General features: G+C 36.5%; 2 protein-coding genes across 7 annotated transcripts in view; one reads left to right on the forward strand and one right to left on the reverse strand.

The window, feature by feature from the left end:
* Window positions 1–24,040, forward strand: part of LOC137396175 (uncharacterized) — a 114,265-nt gene that overhangs the window by 87,109 nt on the left and 3,116 nt on the right. For all 5 annotated transcript variants that reach the window (XM_068082324.1, XM_068082323.1, XM_068082325.1 and 2 more), the window contains 4 exons: window positions 5,652–5,736; window positions 10,753–10,896; window positions 13,284–13,411; window positions 22,750–22,899. In XM_068082324.1, the coding sequence (XP_067938425.1) occupies window positions 5,652–5,736; window positions 10,753–10,896; window positions 13,284–13,411; window positions 22,750–22,899 (507 nt within the window). The remainder of the gene's footprint in view (window positions 1–5,651; window positions 5,737–10,752; window positions 10,897–13,283; window positions 13,412–22,749; window positions 22,900–24,040) is intronic.
* LOC137396177 (uncharacterized) lies at window positions 15,206–20,305 on the reverse strand. 2 transcript variants are annotated; one of them, XM_068082328.1, is made up of 4 exons: window positions 20,216–20,305; window positions 18,664–19,065; window positions 18,171–18,342; window positions 15,206–15,847 (listed from the first exon to the last, which is right to left on the reverse strand). In XM_068082328.1, the coding sequence occupies exons 2-4, from the start codon at window positions 18,966–18,968 to the stop codon at window positions 15,650–15,652; spliced, it is 675 nt and encodes a 224-aa protein (XP_067938429.1). In that variant the 5' UTR covers window positions 18,969–19,065; window positions 20,216–20,305; the 3' UTR covers window positions 15,206–15,649. The 2 variants fall into 2 exon arrangements, with proteins under 2 accessions (XP_067938429.1, XP_067938430.1); XM_068082329.1 differs by lacking the exon at window positions 20,216–20,305 and adding an exon at window positions 19,718–19,815.

Raw genomic sequence — 24,040 nt, forward strand, 5'->3', positions numbered from 1 at the left:
ATTTATGTTTTTTATAGGAAAAATGTACGTCGTGTCGTGCAAAGAATTTCAGGTGCACACAACTCTTTATAATAGAGTTATAGGGTGGTACAGGATTCTGTAAATTAGAAGTCTGCAATGGAGGAGAAACACGCTCGAGTGTTCAAAAATTGAAGGGGTCGACTGACTACGTTCAGCTAGTGAGGTGCTACTGGGTATAAGCAATCCCTCGAATATCGACTACGATGTCTGCTTATCTTGCTGCAAGCAGACGTTGTGTGGACTTTTTAGAGCATTGTTGAACAAACGATAGTTCTGTGATCTTGGCTGGACATGTCTGAGTCCAGTGGCGAGGGAACCTCCGTGACTGGAGCTGGAGACATGCCCAGTTGTAGAGTGCGATTTAAGGTTGGATGTCGTTCCTGTCACCACCTTTGGGTTTTTTTAAGAATTGAACCCCATCCTGTTGTTTCCAGTTAAGGTGTGCTAGATCACTTGGTCGCCGCTGTTTTTCGCCACCAAGATAAATCTCATGGGAAGGATAGTACCATCAGAGAAGTTGCATAACCGAGTATCTTTTAGAAAATTAAATTTTATTTCATGTAAAAGTATTAGTTTGTTTGGTAAACGGTCCAAGACCATTACTATAGCAAAGGTTTTGGATAATTCTGAGTGACCTTATCTCTTGCTGGGTTATTAGCCAAATCGTATCATAAAAGCCTCATAAACATTGTCCAAATTGCACCATACATAGTTCTTCATGCTTGACACATCGTTCAGTTGGTAGCAACTAGTCTCGGTGACCATCTGAGCTTTGCCTAATTCCATAGTCGTTCTGATTGATGTGGTCATTGTTGGTGAGCAGTTCTTTGGCATAAGTTATACCATAGTATCTGTTATACAAAGATACGAACATGCATAGCATGTGCTATTCAAAAGCTGATAGCGTACTTGTTTGGTTACGGCTCTGGGGCCAATATCTTCATCGATTTCCCATCACCATTAAAACTCAATCACAGAACGATTAGCTTCTAGTTTCATAGCTTGAGTAGCTTCTGAGTAGCCTTAGGGCCAGGTAATAGGCATCGATGCCAAGCTAGATTACCGCTAATCAATTGCGGTGAGGTGTGAAGCCCTAATTTTTACTTCCTACTCTTCGAAACAAAATTATTTAAAATATCGATCTTTAGATTTTGAACGTAACAATCATTTGGACATTGTGGTTACCATACTCGCTAGAACAGGTAGTTAAGGTCAACGGTTGAATACATATGACTATTATCTGATTCTCACCGGACTTTTTTGTTCAAATACCCTGATCCCAAATCAGCAAATAACACTGAAACATATAGATTTAAAAGACAATTGCTCATTTATCTAATTGGTACGCTGACATGTACTGACATGCACTGACAGGTGCTGGCATAAACAGCTTGCAAAGTGCCTACTTGACTGATAGTTCAATTGGAAATATGGTGGGTGTAAGCTAACGCAGGGTTGAATTATCTGATCATGCAAGTCATGTCCCATCCTACCTCCTCTCCAAAGCCTCCGCAAACTAATATTATGTAAAATTATTCTTATTTTTATTTTATGACTAGAAATGAATGATGACTTTTTATTGGTCATGTGATCTCATTAAAATGCTAGCTTTAATTGTTTATTCGTGTATCATAGAATTTAGCTTACGCCTTAAAAATAATTATATGCAGAAAAGGTAGTTTTTCTGTTCTTAAACATACACTGAGCTATGGAGCATGAGATAGTCGTATGTAGACTCGATCACTACATTTCCATTCTGCTGATGCGGATTTGGAGTTGTCGGCTCGTTTGTGGCCGCCGCGATAAGCAATTCAAGAGACATTCGCATATTGCGGATCAGTCTGGACGCTTTGTTACAATAGATAAGGATCAATTTTATTACAATTCAAGGATCAACTTCACACATGGAAATAAGAATGCCTGAAGTGTGTAAAGTGTTTCAAATGGACTAGCTTGAACGCTATTCTCTTGCGCATCATTCGCAAGTGCCCTTCCATCTTTCGCAAGCATGAAACATTTGTGAGTAGGCCTAATAAAACTCACTTGACTTAAAGATTTGTGGCGTTTCCATCTCTTGAATGGCTCAGACTTGTGGAGTAACCGCGTCATGAAAACATGGTCAATGGGAATTGTTACCTATTTCTAACCTCCACACTTATTCCATTTCTCATCTTCAATATAGATTTACAGTCTTTGGAATGCATGTAGCATCCCCAATTGCAATGCTTGTAGCAGCCCAATTGCAACGCTTGTAGCAGCCCCAATTGCAACACTTGTAGCAGCCCCAATTGCAACACTTGTAGCAGCCCCAATTGCAACACTTGTAGCAGCTCCAATTGCAACGCTTGTAGCAGCCACAATATACAAATACAAAAAAACTCAGAGGCGTGGGGTGTATAAACTTAGTGAAAAAATAGAAATTTAATAACAATGTTTCAATAACTCTTTCATAAGCTGAATAAAACTTTATAAGAGACTAGTAAACAGCCAACCAACGAAGTTAAACCAATGCAATCGAGTTTCAAGGACATATTCGCTATATATGTACTTCATAATGTATTTATATGTTTAATGATGTTGATGTAATATGGAAGGAACACATAGTGTACCAAATCTGGCAGTTCACAATAGATAAACACAAGTGATAACATTAGAAGACACGTGTTGACTATGTAAAAAATGTGGAACTAAATTTAGTATAGACTGAGTGAGTCGCTACGCAGGTTCATGTACTAAAGTATCAATGTTTAGAAAAATTATATCACATAAATGTATTGCAAAAACATGCACTTTTATGATTTCTTGAAAATTATTTCTCTTAAATACTTTAGACAAAATCACTGTTTCTCAGAAATAGCTGAGCTGTATAAGCCCCGATTAAGTTATGAAATTTAAGCTAAGTTTAAATATCCACGTTTAAGTCAATGAGAAATATAAAAGAACTTTGCGTTAACACTATCGCACAGGTCATAGGTAAATGTGCCACAACTTGTGTCAAATACATAGGCGTGAATCGTGCGCATGTATAAGCAGTGAGCACGAGTTGAACCTACACACTCGACTGTATACAATCTTGTAACGCTTATAACATCTCCAGTTGCAACGCTTGTAACAGCTCCAATCGCAACGCTCGTAGCAGCCCCGATTGCAACGCTTGTAACATCTCCAATTGCAACGCTTGTAATAGCTCCAACTGCAACGCTTGTAACATATCCAATTGCAACGCTTGTAGCAGCCCCAATTGCAACCCTTTCTCCGACCAATAACTATTTGTATCTCTACTCATCTCAGTAGTTTGTATACTCAAACAGTACATTTTCTGGCCTGCAGCATTGTTGCTGTTACAATCTACATATAACTGGCACATGAGGGGTTCTGTAGTTTCTTGGAAATTGGTTGCTTCCCCACATCACACAAGCTGCTGAACAACTAAAAATATGTTATATCAGTCGAGGTCAAGTCAAGAGCAAGCACTCACTATCAAGTTGTTTTGTCATTTAAACATTTTCTTCTACCAAACAGCTTTGTGATGCATATAGATTTACCTAACTTATCAGTGACATGTTATGTTGACTTCTTAGATTATCCCTACTAGTGTTTGTTTTCAGGGACATATTTCTATCAGCGAGCTAAATGAATATCGAGTGTTCCTATTGGCCACTCGCAGACGAGACCACATCTATGTTAATCTAGGACAGTAAATCAAGTACATCACCTGCTCGCTTAAAAGAATCACATTTTGAGTTGTCACTACTTTTAGCTTTAGGTTCCAATTAATATTTGTTTAACTTTAATCTCTGCTAGGATGGGGGTCTTGCTGATTAACCTTAAGGGTCAAAAAGATTTGCAACAGGCTAGCATTAAAAGTGCATTGTTATGGCAAAGAAAGAGACTCTACCGTTCTTTCACTGATCAGCCAAGCTTGTCAACCATCCTTGAAACTTTGATCAACAAATATGCGCAGCCTTTAGTTGCAGTAGTGAGCTTAAAAAACAGATCCATTAATCGACACACTTGGAAGGGTGCCATACCTTCATGGATACCTTTATGGATACCTTTATGATTATATATAACTTGCAGATGCAGTTAGCCAGCTATTCGCTTTATTGTTATCATAACATATGTACTTAAGCCTGGTTCCCAAATATGTCGCAAAGCACCGGCGACAGCACCGCAAGCTATTAGCGGTGAAATGGGAACCTACACGTCGAGAACCGCCGGTAGTCACCGACGGCAACACAATAGTTTAGCGCTGTTCAAATTTCGCAAAGGTCGCAGGCAAAACCTTCCCGAAATGCACTGTACATGTGGAGGTCACCATTATGGAAACGGCATGGCCAGCGAACATTTTATTTGATTACGCAATTAAGTTTAATGATGCAGCTTTTATGTGAACAGATGCCGCCGAGCCTAGCATCGCAAGCGTTTTGCTGCGCAAGGTACCGCCGGAGTATCGCAATCGATATGGGAACCAGGCTTTATTGCTCGCTCGGCCATGCATATTAGGTTTCTACATTAAATATTTAATTTAGTAATAAAAACACTCAGATGAATAATTACTGCTCAAACTTTAAAAATATAAATGGTAATGGTGAAGAGTTGATGAAATTGTAAATCGATATCTGGAAACAACAAGAATACATGTAGACTAACAATTAGGTAAAATTGTGTTCCACACTTTAGTTATTTTTGAGAGTACGTCAGTTTCATAAAAGCAGGCTCAAGAAGCCATCGAAGCAGGTAGTTTACACTCAAGACCTCCTAGTGGCTGATCTGTGGAGCTAGCTCACCACAGATTGTCAGAACCGACATCCGGTTTTCAACAGGCAGCCATGACAGATAAACATCAGAACACTACCAAGAAAATTCATGAATTGTCTAATCCTAGCAATTTGATGAAGGTCCTTGACAGGAGAGACTTGCCTATGGCAGATTACTTGTAACTAACTTCAGTTTTAGCGCAATAAATTAATGTTTATACAAAGCAGGCCAGGGACTACATCTACATCTTCAGAGGGATAATGACTTCTATGAGAATAGCTTTAAAGATGAACTGGAACAAAGTTTTAGTAGATTTTATCAAAAAGTATCGGTACTTGCGATTGTTTTTTTGTTTGAGGTAATATAATTACCAGGCTTTTTCAAGATTAAAATCATCAAAACTTGATTGCAGTTAAAATGCTCAGAACACAAATACATGAGGAAGGACATATTTCTTAGCACAGCGACTACTTATTACTAGTTGCTATAGTAAATATCTATAGCATTGCGTTGTCGAGCGTCTCCATTTTGTCTGTCTCTTTGCGGCTATAGACGCCATAATCGCACTTTCACTTGATTTTAGCGTCAAGTTTCTTTATTTTAATCTTGAAGCATTTTGGTAGTCAGATCACTTCAAACATCAAAAACAAACGCAAACGATAGAAGACTACCGATACTTTCAGATAAAATCTACTAAAATTTTTTTAAGTTCATCATTAAAAGGCTGAGATGCTGTGATTCCTGATTTTGGCTTTTTTCATCTCATTTGCATACTAGTGTGATAGTCCCATCTACCCTGACTCTGCCTCTGTTCTCACTGCTTGTGAGACGCCGATACAGCTTTCACGCTGTAGTTTTTGCTGTTTTAGAAAAGATGGCAGGCGCTCAAGGGAATTATGCCGTTCATGGAAAGCTACAGAAAGAAAAAATGGGTGCAATTGGCAGGTCATCAAGGTATGCATATCCTATTTATTCCAAGATTTCCATTGCCGTTGATGGCGTTAATCTGTTTTTCATCATTAAATATCTTGCCAGACGTTTTCATTCTTGAACCTTCAAGCATAAATCCCAACTACCCTTGATGAAAACAATAACTTTATAGAACCGGCAAATAGCTTGAAAACTTGGGAATGTCGTACATTAGCAAGCGTACCGTATCATTATAGTCTGTACTGTCACAGTGTGTATGTAGTTTGTGGGGAGTTTGTAAGTACAGCGTGGGTAATTGATAGATAAAATGTAGGTACCTTGTCAGTAAACAGTAGATAGCTTGTAGGTACCTTGTAGGTAGCTTGAAAACAGCTTTAGGTAACTTTTCGGTAGTTTTCAGGTTATGAATATGTTAGAGTTTTGCTCATCACCTGTTATAATTCATCACTCATCACTTAGTTATGTACAAAATATCTCCTTATATTTTTGTCACATGCTAAAGCACTCAGGCATTGTCCCAAATGCAATACTTTCTTATACAAAATTGTATCTGAAAATGAATCAAATTCATGGTGTAAAATCTGCAACGCATTCTGGTGGCATTCTCACCCAGTCTACAACACTACAAGAAAATAAATCGTATGGTACTTTGGTAGCTGTGTGTACTCACCCTCAATCTAGTTACTTCCTACTAGCCCCCACTCAGGTATTTCTTGAATACTATGTCGGCAATAAATTCATTTTAAGCAGAAATGTTTTCCAAAATATATCATAAAAAAGGGCAACAGTTAGTCAAAGAAAAATAATTGACAACACATATAGCGTCTAAAATTTCTTCCTCTGTTATGTGAAACGATGTTAGGGGAAGCGTTTTCAGTTAAGGTTACACATTGGATAAAGGTTTTCTATGTATGTCAGTGATTACTATGACAACGGTATGATTTTGGAGTAGTAAAAATTTAATCGACGAAATAGTCACTTTTGTTGCCTCTTGAAAAAGCTGAGGCATATGATCAATAAAACTCATATCTAAGTCAAATATGGTTGGTGCTGAGGCTAGGATATGAGAGAAGGTGGCTAAAGCAGGCTAATACCCGTGAGATGAGTACTCCATCAGTTGATTAGCTATTACACATGTCTAGTATCATATCTGATTCTCTGTTACTCACTGATTTTGCCTAGTCAGTAGAATGAGTTGGTATGTATGGTTGGTCCTCATTGGTTGCACCCCAACTATCTCTTCACATCCCATCTATCGCACAGTTCATTCATTGAATTATTGTGTGAAACTTAAAATAAATTGTATAAATAATAATAACGATAATAATAATGGACAAGTAACTACATGTAGTTGAGCATTTTTACCATTTGAAATGACTTTTTTAAATACATCCACAAAACATTCGGAAAACAGAAAGCAGTGGTCATACATCACTCTATTGATTCACATAGTGTCTGGGGATATTTTCGATTTTGTCTCGAAGTCAATCGCAACTTTTTTATCCCTTCAACTTTTTTGCTACTGCACTATAATCGCTATTCTGACAAAATTAATTCACACGGATTTTCGGAAATTCGATATACCGCTAGTATTTATGCAATATCTCAAGAATCAATGCAGATATTGTTTTACTGTAAATTTCATTTTATTTAGAACAAAAATCTCTACAAGATAAGTACTAAGTCTTTATTGAATCCCATTCTCGCAAAATCTCTGACGCTTCCTTTGCATTGAACGAATGCAGTGAATTTCTTATTGCCATGACGATAGCGATCTGGATTTCCCGTTTTGAAAAATAAGTAGAAATGGAATTGCCTACGAAAAAGATTTCTGATTGGTTGCACATGATTGGCAACAAGGTTGTTTTGTTGGAGACAAAATTTGATTGGTCTAGCTAATGTGTAGCCTTCGTAATGAAAATTGTTTGAGCTAATGTGTAGGCTTCGTAATGAAAAGGAAAGTGAAACTGTATTGATTAGCCGATTCATTGGCTTGCGATCTGTACTTCTATTACGCGCTTGTCAATACATCGGCTCACGGCAGCGAAAGTGTTAAGTTTTTGATGCTTACGCCGTATTCGCCGAAAGATTATCGCAGAAATGACGAGAGAACTCCTTGACGGACCGATAGATGCCTGCTTTAGCTTGCAATTTCGCAGGAGCCATGTTAATAGTACGTTTTGTTAGGCCGGAGTCGATTTTAAACATGGCCAAATTGTAAAATACCAGCTCCAGGTCTAGAGGGTAATTAATTATACAAGAGTGACACAGGCTTGCATATTCATGATTGTTTAGTGGTAGACTAGTAGATGCGCGTAACACGTGATCTACCATCATGCATCGGCCTGAAACGATCTTATACAAGAACTTCCTGCAGTCGTCAGTAAAAGGAAGTTTTCATTTAGGAGAGGGTGGGGGCTTATTGCAACAAAAACTGCATTTTTGGCTATAACGTTTTCTTAAAATATTGAAACATAATGTAGATAGTCACAATGATGCAGAAATATGTTTTACATATGTATGCCAATTCTGCTAGTTGTATACTTAGGAAAATATCACAAAAGTACAAATTACATAACTGGTGTGTCAGCGTGCCCATGTAGGGAAGTACATTGAAACACCTACAAACTTATCGATCATGAACAGTTGTCTTCTCTTGTTTCAGTACAATTTTTTTTATGTCTCCTGCTAGTATGCTGTCAGTCCCGCGCACTGTGAGAGATCATCATGTGTAATCATTATGTGTACAAGTGTTCCATGATACGGCAATGGTGGTATAGTGATGCAGTCAGTAATGCGCTTGGCTGCAAAACTCAGATACCCAAGTTCAATTTTTGCGTGATGCATTTTTTTCTGACGCTTTAAGCATGGCACAAACCGGCATATACGGCTCTCATTATAGTAAGTATTGTGAAATTCACATATGAGTGATAAAGGTAAAAAGCAGAGCTATAACGGTGCCTGTAGTACTTGATAAATCTCCCGTATCACTGTACACATTATTATTATTAGGCAGCTGAGGTATCTAGGTCAGCGTTTTGGTTTAACGATGATAAAATAATATTCTCTATTTAAATGTGCACTAGGAGGAACAATAATACTGATTGTTATGAATTGTAAAGAAATAAAATTACCATTAACTGTTTTTTTTAAAGTTTGAGAAGACTTTTGAAATGCATTTTTTTGTAAATTTCATAATGTATTAATAAATTAAAAAAACACTGAGGTACAACATTAACTAAGTAAAAAAGATAATTGGCAAGATCCTAATGAATGACTCGTTCTATATGCTAGTCAATTTAGTCTGTTAAACTGTTTTGAAACTATTAAGAGAGCTTTCTCAGCTACCAATTTCGCCACGATTTTTCTCAATATTTGGCAAACTGGTTGGCTCAATGCTTTCAAAGCTTTACTCGCATCTTTAGTAAAAAATAAATTTCATCATTATTATTTAAATATTGATGCAATGCAATTGATGCACGTTCTTCTTCACAACTTTCCTCACCTTTGTCCCGGTACCGACACACCAGCAGTTTGTTGCAAAATTTACACTGGATTTGCCGGACCTTCTTTGTAAATTAATCAACCGTGAGTCGTTGTTGGCAAGGTTCATGCGTCTGAACAATGAGGTAGATTTCTTGTATTTGAAATTGTATACAGTCGAGTGTACAGGTTTAACTCGTGCTTACTGCTTATATATATACACACTCTTCACGCCTATGTATTTGACACAAGTTGTGGCACATGAACCTATGACCTGTGCGATGGTGTTAGCGCATAGTTCTTTTATATTTCTCGTTGACTTTGACATGGATCTTTAAACTTAGCTTCAATTTCATAACTTAATCGGGGCTTATACAGCTCAGCTATTTCTGAGAAACAGTGATTTTGTCTAAAGTATTCACGAGAAAGAATTGTCAAGAAATCATAAAAGTGCATGTTTTTGCAATACATTTACAGGATATAATTTTTCTAAACATTGATACTTTAGCACATGAACCTGCGTAGCGACTCAGTCTATACTAAATTTAGTTCCACATTTTTTACATAGTCAACACGCGTCTTCTAATGTTATCACTTGTGTTTATCTATTGTGAGCTGCCAGATTTGGTACACTACATGTATGTGTTCCTTCCATATTACATCAACATCATTAAACATATAAATACATTATGCAGTACATATATAGCGAATATGTCCTTGAAACTAGATTGCATTGGTTTAACCTTGTTGGTTTGCTGTTTACTAGTTTCTTATAAAACTTTAGTCAGCCTATGAAAGAGTTATTGAAACATCTTTATTTAAACTCTATTTTCTTCACAAAGTTTATACACCCCATGCCTCTGAGGTTCTTTGTATCTGAAGGCCTGAATAACCTGACTTACAAAAAAAATTTTCGGGGTGAGGTGTTGGCCCCCGACCATGCTGGCAACATTATCAGTGTATCCTGGGGCGCAGGGGCGATTTGAGATGGGATTCCCTTAATGGCATCCCATAGTGAGGATCGAAGCAATGATGTACATACTGGATTGTTGATAAAGAACTACCTCGCCTTCCAGGTTAACAGAATCTCGAATAAAAAATAAACTAATATATAAATATTTTACCAGGCATTATTATCTTCCTGACATTCCATAGTGAGGGTTGAACTACTGACCTTTTATTTCATAGCACAATTCATCGATTATAATCAATACAGCAATAACTAATACTATGGCATATGATATGTGTGTATGTATATACTGTATATATACCGTGTATATACCGTATATATATACTGTATATTATATATATATGTATACGTATAATGTATACATATATACATAAATGTATATATGTATACATTTAGTATGTAAATTGGTTATATATAATGTATATATGTAGTATGTATAGTGGTTATATACATTACAGTATGTATATATATATGTATATATATGTAGTATGCGTAGTAGTTATATTGACCTATTGTTATATCTATATAACTTCTATACCATGGCTGCTACCATGAAAATACTTTTATACTTTAATTTTATGTTTTAGACAGCTTCGAGCAGAGCTCAGAAGACTCTCTGGTGCTCAAAAAGTTCTCTCCATTGGAGTATACAGCATTTGATAAGATCCTACACGACCCGTTGAACAGATTTGTGCCAAAGCGTTACAACATCACGACAAAAAACAGCCGCAGTATCCTTGTCCACTAATGCGTTTGTTTATACACCATCCTTGTCGCTAATAGCATTCTCGACTCACTTGTTAAAGCTTTTAATCTTGCAGGTTGAAATCTATGACTTAGCAGTTTGGTATTTATAGAACTGGAAAAAATGTGGTAAGCCTTTTCCTAAGTAGCCTATTAATAAACTAGTACTAGTTTCCTTTTCAACGTAATGCAATCAAGTACGTGATTGATGGTCTTATCACCAGATTTCATTTTCACTAATAACAGGCTCGTCATCAAAACAACAATCACTGTTTCCACGATGTCGATGATGTTGCGAGATTGTCCTAATCTGCAAAAGGGAAACAGTGAAAAATTCCAAGTCAAGTGAGTTTTGCTATTCCCAAATCTATATCAAATGGTTTATGCTTGCAAATGTTGGAAATGGCATTTGCGGATGATGTGCAAGAGAATGCCGAGCAAGCTATTCCATTTTAAACATTTTCACATTTTAATCATTTTTGTTCCAATTTGAACAGTTCCGAATGCTGCCAAGCATGACAAAACTGCATCATTAATCATTAACTTATGACGTAGAATTTCTTACCTTTTTTAACAAAGCGCCGGCATTGATCCGCATCATGTGAATGTCCATTGGAACACTTATTACCTGGTAACGCGACGTGCACACAACTCCAAATCCAGATCTTGCGCGTCATGAAAACAACAAATATTCCGAGGAAAGTGTAAGCTCTTCAAATAGAGGAAGAATTATTTTTTATATAGAAATGCTGTTTCGTTTGACAGTTATGGCACTTCATAATCTGATGGTTACTATTCCTTTATATAAACACAAGTTACATGTACATCTCGCAGGTTGCCAGAGTATAGAGTGGGAGATATTCTACTATTTTGAAATTTGCCAACAACCAACATAATTTTGAAGAATGTTTAATCACTTCTGTAAAAATAACCTATATCATATGTATATTTTAGTTTGATGAAGAGAGAATTCAAGTGTTTGAAAATTTGCCAACAACCAACATAATTTTAAAGGATGTTTAATCGCTTTTGTAAAAATATCATCCTACATCATGTTTATTTTTGAGTTGAAGGAAGAGAAAATTGTATAATTTAAAAATGTACCAACATCTTATATAACTTTAAGGAAATTTTAATCACTTCTGTAAAAATAGTCTATGTCATGCCTGTTAATCATCACATATTTTTCAACTCGGTTTGGTTTCCTTTGGTTAGAGTTTACAATCATTGTCAGTTAGTCATCTGAGATCTGATAACGCCAGTCAATTTGGTCAGACTGAAATGGCCATTACTACCGCTGCAAGGGCATTACCCTCCCTAATTTCTCATACATACCAGCAAGTACTCTCATCACAGTGTCAGTGAACGGCTAGCAGGTGTTGGTGTGATTATTCTTTGCGTTAGCTGGTAAGAACAGGAGTAGATTTGTTTGTGTGACAATAGTTACTGGCAACTAATAGTTACTAGCAACTAATAGTTACTAGTAACTATTCTTTATAATAGGAAGCACGACTCATGCATTGACTCCTACGTCATCTCTATTGGTGCCAAAAGTTCACTTTACGCGCGGTTGACAACACCTGTCATAATTCGATAAATCTCTTCATCTGGGAAACAGATGCACCTACACAAAACTTGAGTAGATTTTATCAGAGAGCATGGGTATTTTCTTATTATTTGCGATTGTTTTTTATGTTTGAGGTAATTTGACTGCTAGGATGTATCAAGACAAAAATCAACTCAACTTCATCGCGGTTGAAATGCTAGGAAGAAAAATGCGTACGAAATGACATCACTAGTCGTTATCGCTGCTATAGTTGATATCGGCTATCGAGTGGAAGTTGCTACGTTACGCGTCTCTATTCCGCCGGTCTCTTTGCAGCTATAGATGAATAATCGCATTTTCGTTTGGTCTGAGCGTTTTAACTCCCAATCAAATTTTATCGATTTCAATCTTGAAACATCCTGGCAATCAGATCACCTCAAACATCAAAAACAATCACAAATAATAGAAAAACACCGATACTTTCTGATAAAATTTACTATAACTTTGTGAAAGTTTATCTTCAAATTAAGAAAAAAAACCGTCAGTTTGTGTGTGTTTTATTTCAGCAATTATTAAAAATATAACATTGAGCAAAAAATAAATATCGCTACTTTATTGATTAAATGAAATAAAATGAAAGCTTAATTGTACATAAGTAAGTTATGATGATATGATGTTCACATGCGCAGGAACATGGCAGCTAGTCAAGGTGTTGGGTCCACAAGCACCTTGAGAGGTTGCAGCAAAGACTGACACAGCTGTTTGGGAGTTATCTTTTGTTGCTACAAATGACAAATTGAGTTATCTTTCCTTGACGTGAGTGTTTAGAATTTGTCGAATTGGAAAACTTGCTGCATGGTTTCACCTCACCCTCAGTAATGGATTGCAAGATTGGTGTGAGAACCTACCTAGAGGAGGAATTGATAAAGGCGGAACGGTGTCCCACGCCACGTAAGGTAAGACAACTCTTGCAGTATTGTGAGTTCTTGAAATAATCACAGTTCTTCCTCGTTCTTTGTGCGATGAATGAGATTTTTTCAGTTTCAACCAATAAATAAGCTTAGTTTTTTCAAGGTTGCAAGTGATTGCATATTCAGATTTTTCCTATTTTGAGTAAGCCGTCATGTTTTTAAAAAAGTTGTTTTTGTAAAACCTTGTTAATTAAAACTGCAAACTGATGCTAAACTTCATTAAATAATGTTTATGCCTTGTGAGTAGCTTACTGTAATATTGTGCCTGGCTAATTCGTTGTTTCAATGAGAGCCCACAGATTTATTTTCTACTCTTGGCCGATGGCACAACTCCAAAAATATGTTCAGCGTAGGCATCAGTTACAATCAAAAGCTGTGAAATATTTTCTCATAATTTACAGATATATGAAAAAGTGTTTACCTCAACATCTGTTTTGCAATTCATTTCTAACAAGATAATATTGTTGAAGTGGCTGTCCACTCCGGACTTGTCATTTTTTGTATGATTTATAAATTAGATTTTAATATTAAAATGACTGAGTTAGTAAGCAAGGGAATCCTTTAAAGAATTTACAACAGGTCAAAAAAAATTTCAGCACTTCAATTTGCTATCATGTTTCGTACGCTAGTTACCGCAATCAGATCAGCAAAATATAGGGCCTTACGCAGCGTCTCTAGTAGTTTCGTATATTGACCTCATCAATGTTTGATACAATTGCATATGATATGCAATTTCATCAATGTTTGATACAATTGCATATGATATGCAATTTCTTCCTTTAGCTGCTCTAAAATTATGAATACAGTTTAATTCACATAGCTTTATAGACTTATACAAACTATAGTAAAGGCAGCAATAGATTTTAATATTTATGCACTTACGTGATTTACGAAAATTAAAGATTGTCGCACAATTGAAGTTGCCTACCTTGGAAGTGGCGTGCTGATGAAGCAACCAATCGTATGCCAAAAAACTTACCACTTCGTCTTTATTCTTACCATTCATTTAAGCCACTCTGTAACATGACATTGGCTGGCTGTGTTTACATCTGGGTCAGTGTAGACTGGGTTTACATCTGGGTCAGTGTAAACTGGGTTTACATCTGGGTCAGTGTAAACTGGGTTTAATCTGGGTCAGTGTAAACTGGGTTTAACTAGTCGGTTGCTTTAAAAATATATATGAATCAGTTCAAATCCTAAATGATGAAATCTTTTCTCAACTTCCAATCATGACTTCGGGCCTTATATTCGTGACTTATAGTAAAGATTCATTACACAGATATGCATGAGCACCCTTTAATTTTGTATTCGTAGTTGCCTCCTTTTGGCCTCAGTAATCAATGAAAACTCTAAATATTTGTAGATGTTTTGTCACGATCACGTTATGTGATATCTAAAACTATAACTAAAACGAATTTCAAACTTAAAAATCAAGATGTTTTCACGAGAAACTTTCAGAATTCATATATTCACAAATTGAGTGACCATTTGTTCCTAAGCAATTTGTAAAATCCGTCTCTCAATTTTTGACAGGTATATATATACTTATATCAGAAAAATAAATGAAAAGTTAAAAACTTGATGAGGCTTTTGTTTTATTTCGATGCGAAATAATTAGCCGAGAAGATAGTCGTGTCATTTGTAAAACACTAAAGGTCAGTAAATAATCAAGCACAAATTACTTTCCATTAATTAATGCACTTTTCTGGCTCGGCTGTTTTTTATTTGAAATGAACAGGTCTGACTATAAGTACGTCACTGATGAAAGCTAGTAACAGGTGTATTATCTATGTTCTTTATTAAATAATCATTTGTGGGCATCTTTGTACAACTTGATCACGAAAACATCAACGTTTCAAGTGCTTGCATTGATACGCTATTGCAGTGGATAACAAAAGGTGTTGTACGCATACATAGATGGGGCAATAATAAAAAGCATTTCGATAATAACTCATCTTGACAAACTGTTCCATCAATGGATCTTTGTCAACTCTGCATAGTTTATTTGTCTTTTCTGTTAGCACAAGTATTGATCGACACGTGGATAATGTTGGCTCGCTCGCACAGCTCAGCTTGAAAATATTGATTCTTGGATACTTGTATGTACCCTCTGATGAGATTTATCACTGCTTTATGTTAGCACCAGTGTTACCATAAATCTGTGCAGTACTACTTTTCTAAAGTTCTATAAATATCAAATTAGCAAGAACGGTGTAGCCCAGTCTATACAACGAGATCTTCAAATATATGACAATTGATATGGCACTTTCCCCCATGCAGCTCTCTGTTGCTGCACTCTCGTATTAGTATGCAGGAGATGATCACTATTAGAACGAGTAGTCCTCCAGTGCTCACGACGATCAGGGCTATCGTCATACCCCCGACATTTTCGCAAAATTGCATTGTCTTGGCATTACTCAGCTAAAAAATAAATTAAACCGGTTAAACAGCTCCAAGTATTCCTCTTGACAGTCTTTGAGTATCGAACACAAAGTTTCTACTCCGAATTGTCTCGGAATCGCTATGAACAACACAGGAAAATAATTTTAACAGAAAAAAAACATTAAGGATTTCGTAATCAGGTTAAATGTTATATTATGACAGTAATTCTATTGTGCTGAATTTCATTTTACAACAAATTAAAATGTTAAAGTAGCGAGTTGTTAGCAGCCCTCAATGCATTCCCGTGAGAGTTGTGTTCTATTCTCTATATCAAAAGTAATTCGCAGAAACACGTTTATTAAAACTGGAGTTGAGTTTTTGGTTTATTATAGTGGTTTAATTTTATGAGCTTATATTACCACACTGATTACCAAGTAGAAAATTAATATATATATATATATATATTGATTTATATATATTGATTTATATATATTGATTTATATATATTGATTTATATATATATATATTGGTTTATATTATGTTACAGGCACTATTTCACATTCAATCACTTTCTTGCTTAGATTTTCTGGTTTACCCTAGTTTTTATATGAAATCATAATTAAACATTATAAAGTGACGCAAAAACAAAGTCTGAAATGTTTATACAAAGATTTAGTAAATATGCCACACTTTTGTGAAGATCAGATACAAACTGCGGGCTAGCAAACACTATCACTATGTTTCCATGACGCGATCAAACCGCAAGTTCACATCATTTGCAAGATGGAAACTGCCAACCAAGCAACGCAGGCGAGTTTTATTACTCGCACATTCTTATTAATGTTTCATGTTTGTGAAAGTTAAAAACATCGCTTTTGAATATCTAAGAAAATGTCTCTCAAGCTATTCCGTTTGAGACATTTTCTACTCTTCAGAAAGAAAATTTGCTGCTAAGCGAGACAGGGGTGTGACGCGATGACCTGTAGCATAGAAATCCCTATCTTTTTTAACAAAGCGATTGCATTAACCCACAACATGCCAATGCCCATTGACACACTTATCCCAGGGTATCTCGAAGTGTGCACAACTCCAAATCAGCATCTTCCGCACAATGGAAACATAGTGTATGTTTGACGAAAACTGTTACCGGGAGTTGTACCATCTCCCTTCAATAAAAGTCTTCTATGAATCCTTTGATAATTTAATTCAATAATTTATGCATCTTTTAAAAAACAACAATGTTTGAGGTACTGCTACTGTTTTCTAAAAGCAACTGATTGATCTAGTGAGGCGAGGGTACCAAACATTTGAATTGTTATTACTCATCCATTCCAAACAACTATAGTTCTGAGATTTGGAAATTGAAAATCTTTCTGAGCCGCTGATGGTTCTTATTAAAACAGTTGCTGTCCATGATATTTATTGTTTCCATGTTTCGATAGCGTAGCGGCGCACCCCCATATAGACACCCCCCCATATATACACACCCTCATATAGACACATCTCCATATAGACACCCCCCCCCATATAGACACACCTCCATATAGACACATCCCCATATAGACACACTCCCATATAGACACCCCCCCCCCATATAGACACACCGCCATATAGACACATCCCCATATAGACACACCCTTATATAGACACACCTCCAAATAGACACACCCCCATATAGACACACCCTCATATAGACACACCCTCATATAGACACACCACCATATAGACACATTCTATATGGTGGTGCGTCATATGGGTCAGTTTTATAAGGGGTGTCACACACCCCATATAAAACTGCAATGCCATCATGGAAACAGTTGTGTCGCTCTCATTCTGTCATGATTTAGTGTCGCTGTTTGGAATTAAAATACTCGTGCAATGCACCATCTGTGTGCCACATGTGCATTTGAACCCTGATCAGATTTTGTCGATTTTAATATTAAAACATCGTGGCAGTCAGATCAGCTCAAACATCAAATGATTGATCAAATGATCAGCTCAAAAATTGCGAATGATAGAAAAATACTGATACTTTCTGATAAAATCTACCAAAATGTTGTCCAAGTTCATCTTCAACAACTGAAGCATTTCAATAAACTCGCTTGAGTTCCATCAGACAAACTGAAGACCACAAGAAAGATCACTAGCAGATGTCACGTGCAGATTATTAGAAATGTTATGATTCAGATATATTGGCAGGCCATTGCTTCTAACATCATAAGCTAGCAATTTAATTAAATTACGTACTAAACAGTTTATATGTTATCAAGAGATTTAAATTGATTTTATTTTTATAACACCTGCTTTCGATGTTAGCAATAAAGTTTAAAGTTTGTCTTTAAAATTAGAATAATGTACTTACTGGAAGTAGACACGTGCTGCCAAGACCTCCTAGGAGTATACCAAAGGTTAAAAACAGTACAAGGACAGCGAAACACTTCTCTCCGATGTAATACTGTCTTCTCCCCGCACAATCGACATAAGTGTGAGATTGCCGAATAGTAACTGTCTTCGGTTCATCTGGCAGTTTTGTCCTGAATAATGTAATGATCTACCGATCGATTGTTTCTTAGGTGTTTTGACATATAGTCTACCAAACATTAAATCACTGCAGCAATAAGATTTGTACAGCCGAAGTTTAAGAATCGAATTTCCTATAGTTACTAATTTTGTTAGAGGGTCTTATCAAGCACAATAATTGGCTCTAGTAGTTGTTACAACTAAATTTGTTGTTAGTAGTAGAACTAGTAAGTTAGTAAGAGTGTAACAACTGCTAGTTAAACTAGTAGTTGTTACAACCAAACTAACCATCAGCGTTTCTGAACTAATTGCTGACTTGATTTTTCAACTCTGACCTGGTTTGCTGAGGTAGCAAGTCATCGGCATCCTTGACATTTATTGGTGAGCCCCCAGAGTTTTGGTTGCTGTTAACGTAGCCGCTGTCTCTGTCATCTGCTTGCGTTTCTATTGAAGAAAAGTTACTGCTGAGCAGACGCTGTTCATCTGTCTCTGGGGTGTTGGCGATTTGTGAGTTGTTCGAGCCGCAAAAGCTCGTCTCTTTCCATGAGAGATCGAGAGAGATGTCACTATATTTAGGAGATCTGTTATAATTTCCGTTGCCATAGCAATGGCAGCCAGCTTTGGTTCGTTTTTTCTCCATATACTCAAGCCATTCAGTTTTGAAAGTTCTGTATGGCTCTCTTGAGCACTTGGCTTCTTCCTCACCAGGAGCAAGAAGTGACACTCACTTGCTTCTACTAGACAAGTACAAAACATAAAGATTTTATTAAAATTTCTGCTATGTCTTTGTTAAGCATTGCGATGAATTTTCTTAAGTTTCGCCTAAAGGACTACTTTACTCAGAGAGCCACTGTACCTAGAGAGCTACTCTACCCAGAGAGCTACTTTACACAGAGAGCGACTCTACCTAAAGAGCTACTCCAGCTTGAGAGAGCTACTCCACCCAAAGAACTACTTTCCCAGAAAGCTTTTTTACCTAGAGCTACTGTACCTAGAAAGCTATTTTACCCAGAGAGCTACTCTACCCAGAGAGCTACTTTACTCAGAGAGCTACTCTGCCTCGATAGAGCTACTCTACCCATAGAGCTACTCTACCTAAAGAGCTAATGCACCCAGTGAGCTACTCTATCCAGAGAGCTACTTTACCTCGATAGAGCTACTGTACCTAGAGAGATACTCTTTCTCGAAAGAGAGCTACTCTACCCAGAGAGCTTATGCACCCAGTGAGCTACTCTGTCTAGAGAGCTACTCCATCAAAATAGCCTTCAGTAGTTCAATAAATGAGTTATCACTGGTGGTAACCCAAACAGAAATCATGTAGTTGTTTCATAAAGAGGCCAACTAGAAGATCTAAACACTTGCATCACAGACACTTCTCTTGCTACTCACCAAAAGGATGCAGCTTACTCTACTCTGTGCCAAGCAATGCTCAACTACTAGGTAGTAGCAGTGAGATTGTGAAGCCAATGCATCAGCGCGGTGCAAGGTTATGCCACCGAGTCTAATGATTGTATCGACCATGACCGGTACAACAAGCTCGCTTCAATAATATTGATTGAGATGTTAGAATTACACTAATCATTGTATTCTTCACCTCAGCCAACCAATGGGAGTACGGCGCTATCATGGGAGCTGTTAAATTGACTCATTCCATCCCAAGTAGGAAGTTGTCCGACCACGTTGTATATAGTTGTCAGTTGGAATGTTGGGAAGGTAAAATTAACAGGAGTGAGGATAGAAAACTACTTAGAAATAAAACGCATTCAGTAAAGATCGTAAAATGATTACGAAAAAGACTGCTAGTAACTGACAATGCTTTTGTGGGAAAAAAGAAAGTGACGTAACAAAAGTCGACACAAGTATTGATGTGAGTTGGTATCAACTTACTTTTCGATGTTCAAGAAGAATGTCGTTCAGAGGTAGTGCGAAGATGAAATTCATCCAGATTGAGTGACCGGCTAGTTAACAACCTTTGAGATGAAAAAAACGCTGACACTCACTCCTGTGGGGTCAAAGTTACTTTTGCTAAAACAATTAAGTTACTCTATGATCATTGGCTGTTGACAAGCGTTGCTGAATAGTAGGACATGATGGATAATAATAGATGACAAGCCTATTACAGGCATGTCATCAAACCCCCTCTCTACATCATGTGACAGTTATATCTATAAATCATTGTTTCTATCTTTGTCTGCTTGTCTCAATGCAGTTACTAATGGGGTTAGCACACCCTATGTGGGGTGTTCGTTTGCTTTGGATTGGCTAATTTTTGATTTGCTGGTGACAACCAAACTTTTGAGCACAAAAGTAGTCGCTGAAAACGATTAGCCTGTTATTGTGAAAGGTTTTTTTTGACTAATAAAACTGAAAGAGTAACTCGACTGTCTCGTGATACTGACGACAGATAATATTGAACATCAACTATTTCTTATAAAACGTCGAGAGAGAAATTGTCAGCATGAATACTGAATAGAACGAATACTGTCGGTATTAACTCATCGTCGAGATGTACAGCCAAACAACGATGCCCTATATCATCAGCTTGCTTGTTTGAAGGAACTTCACATTGTTATCTAAATCAAGGGTTTTGCCAATGACTTGGCCAATGTGACATCTGGTTTGTAGTAGTATTAGACAAGGAATCTCGGCCATTATCAGCTTCCAGCTTGCTGACATTTAGGTAAAAGTGACAAGTATAGCAGGTGCTCGCACCATCTTATCAGTTTTTTTTCATTCCTTTCTAGCGGTCTTTGTCCATCGCATTCACCCACTTTTTTTCCAGCTATATTCTTCATCTTATTATCCTCGAGCAATCTTTTTTTTTCCAGAAAAGCTTAAAGGTTACCAGACAGCAAGTCTTGAGTTAATGCTACATGAATATTTGAAAGTCTCAGTACATAACGAAATATCATGCTTCTAAAAATAGGCTTTTGATAAGGGTAAACTTTTTTAGCCTTGTAAGTTTTGTCTCGCTTCCAAGAAGGCTCCCGCTATGGCTGTTTACAAGCCTTGACTTACTATTTGACACTAGTTATGAAGTTACTGACGCCATTATAACATTTACATGACATAGCCTATGTCTATTCCATGTAAACTCACGCTTACATAAAAGTTACACTGCGTAAGTGAGATGTGATTATATCTTCCACATTGATCACTTGTCCTGTGTAGTTGTAGTATGTAGTTGTCATGCTCATTCCCCTACTCACTTCACTCATACATAGGCAAGGTACATGTAATAGCAAGTACAGTCGACTCTAATTAGTTTGAACCCCTTTAGATGGATATCAGAAAAGATGACGATTTGGAGCATAGCAGCTGCTATTAAAGTGCGGTTACATGTACATTCAGACGATTAATAATTGGTTTATAATGTTTTTAGTAAAAATTTAGAAAATTATCAAGTATAAGTAAGACTTGCCTATTGGAGCCATTTATGTAAATCACTTGCAAAAGTTAAATACATTTTTCAATCATATTATTGGTGGGCTATTTAATTTTCATGATGGTAAAATATAATTTTATATGATTTGTAAATATGGTAAAAAGTCACAACGTAAGTTTGCCAAAGTAACTTATTTAAGATTCAGTAAAATGAAATGGTTGTAATACTTTGCATGAACAGAAATTTTCACAAATAATTTGTAGTGACGGGAGTTGTCTAACCTTTGTTGCTATTTGTTTGAAATTTCTTCTGCATAGAAATCTTTTTTAATAGGCTAAGCATTTTTCTACAGTATAGTATACAGTATATAGTGCAATGTAAATAGACCTTATTAATGTGATTTTTCTTTTACACATAAACCTATATATAGGCACACCAAGAAATCGGCTAAACCAGACCACCCACCACCCTATTAGTCTGTTTTAATGAGGGTCTACTGTACGTTGTATTGATTTGTTGTTACAAAGCAAGTTTCCTTACACCAGGAGACTACTGTGCATCACCAAACTCCACTTGCTAAGTAGCCAACTTATATTCGATTCACCTGGCATCTATTGCCTTCTCTCGTGTAGTTCCCATATTTTAGAGAGAAGACGACTTGCAATAGATGTTTGCCAACCATTGTAATGTATAATATTTAGAGCGCATCTATTGAGTTGGTTCCTTAAAACTTTTATAGCCTAGTCATATAGCTAAGAAAAGATTTGTTGACATTTTTAATTTTTTTATTTCCATATAGCCTACTCAACCTGTGAGAACATCTTGTCTGGTAACATGTAGCGGTATGCCACGGTTAGCATGGCCGGATTGAAAGACCAAATTGAAAATAGGTTATCATAGGTTCTTTCAAAGGTTTTTGAATAGTACCATTGAGCTATAATTTGACAAATTTGGTCAGAAGTTTTAGACTGTGCTAATAAACAACCATTTTGTATTGTTAAAGCTGTCTAATACAAACGTCATGAAATAATTGTAGGATATGTATGAAAAGATGATGAAGATCGACCCGGCGGAACCTACTAAAGAAGAACACCTGCTGCAAGCTGTCAGTAAGCCTCGTTATATGCAGTGGAGGGAAAAGATTAGTTCAAGCTCGACCCTTGGCTTTCGTATTGAAGGCATCAAGGTACGACATTAGATTATATAGAATAATTAAACAATCACCATGATTCCTTGACACAGATTTGGAGTTGTGCGCACGTTGAGTTACCGTGCAATAAGTGTTTCAATGGACATTTAGATGATGCGGATTAACACTGGTGCTTTGTTAAAAAATGTATTATTTTTACACCAGAGGTCATAGCGGGGCATTTGGAACTGCTCAAATCGAAATTAGAACGACTGGTATGAAAAATGTTTAAAACTGAATAGCTTGCATGGCATTTTCTTGCGCATCATCCACTAGTGCCGTTTCCATTTTCCGCAACCATTAATCATTTGGTTAAAATTCTCGAATAACAATACTAGCATGACTTGCGGATTTTTTTGCCATTTTTCCGTCTTGTTCTATTTTTCCATTTTTTTCATCTTGCGGATGACACAAACATATTTCTTCGACGCAGAAACATAGGGAACCATAGAGAGCTACTAGCTAGAGTCATCAACATGATTATGTTCATGTATAAATATCTACTGATTGTCTACCCTTGTCAATAATATCTACTGATTGTCTACCCATGTCAACAATATCTACTGATTGTCTACCCATGTCAATAATATATACTGATTGTCTACCCATGTCAATAATATATACTGATTGTCTACCCATGTCAATAATATCTACTGATTGTCAACCCATGTCAATAATATCTACTGATTGTTTACCCATGTCAATAATATATACTGATTGTCAACCCATGTCAATAATATCTACTGATTGTTTACCCATGTCAATAATATATACTGATTGTCTACCCATGTCAATAATATATACTGATTGTTTACCCATGTCAATAATATCTACTGATTGTTTACCCATGTCAATAATATCTACTGATTGTTTACCCATGTCAATAATATCTACTGATTGTTTACCCATGTCAATAATATCTACTGATTGTCTACCCATGTCAAAAATATATACTGATTGTCTACCCATGTCAATAATATCTACTAATTGTCTACCCATGTCAATAATATCTACTGATTGTTTACCCATGTCAATAATATATACTGATTGTCTACCCATGTCAATAATATCTACTGATTGTCTACCCATGTCAATAATACCTACTGATTGTCTACCCATGTCAATAATATATACTGAT

Source organism: Watersipora subatra, chromosome 5 (genome assembly GCF_963576615.1).
Source record: "Watersipora subatra chromosome 5, tzWatSuba1.1, whole genome shotgun sequence".
Lineage (NCBI taxonomy): Eukaryota > Metazoa > Bryozoa > Gymnolaemata > Cheilostomatida > Watersiporidae > Watersipora > Watersipora subatra.

Bases quoted from the DNA above. Each gene is read 5' to 3' on its own strand.
- LOC137396177 (XM_068082328.1), bottom strand. From the start codon at position 18,968: ATGGAGAAAAAACGAACCAAAGCTGGCTGCCATTGCTATGGCAACGGA. The intron at 18,343-18,663 runs GTCAGAGTTGAA...TACATTATTCAG, and splicing joins TTGCTACCTCAGCAAACCAG to GACAAAACTGCCAGATGAAC. The intron at 15,848-18,170 runs GTAAGTACATTA...TTTATTTTTTAG, and splicing joins GCAGCACGTGTCTACTTCCA to CTGAGTAATGCCAAGACAAT.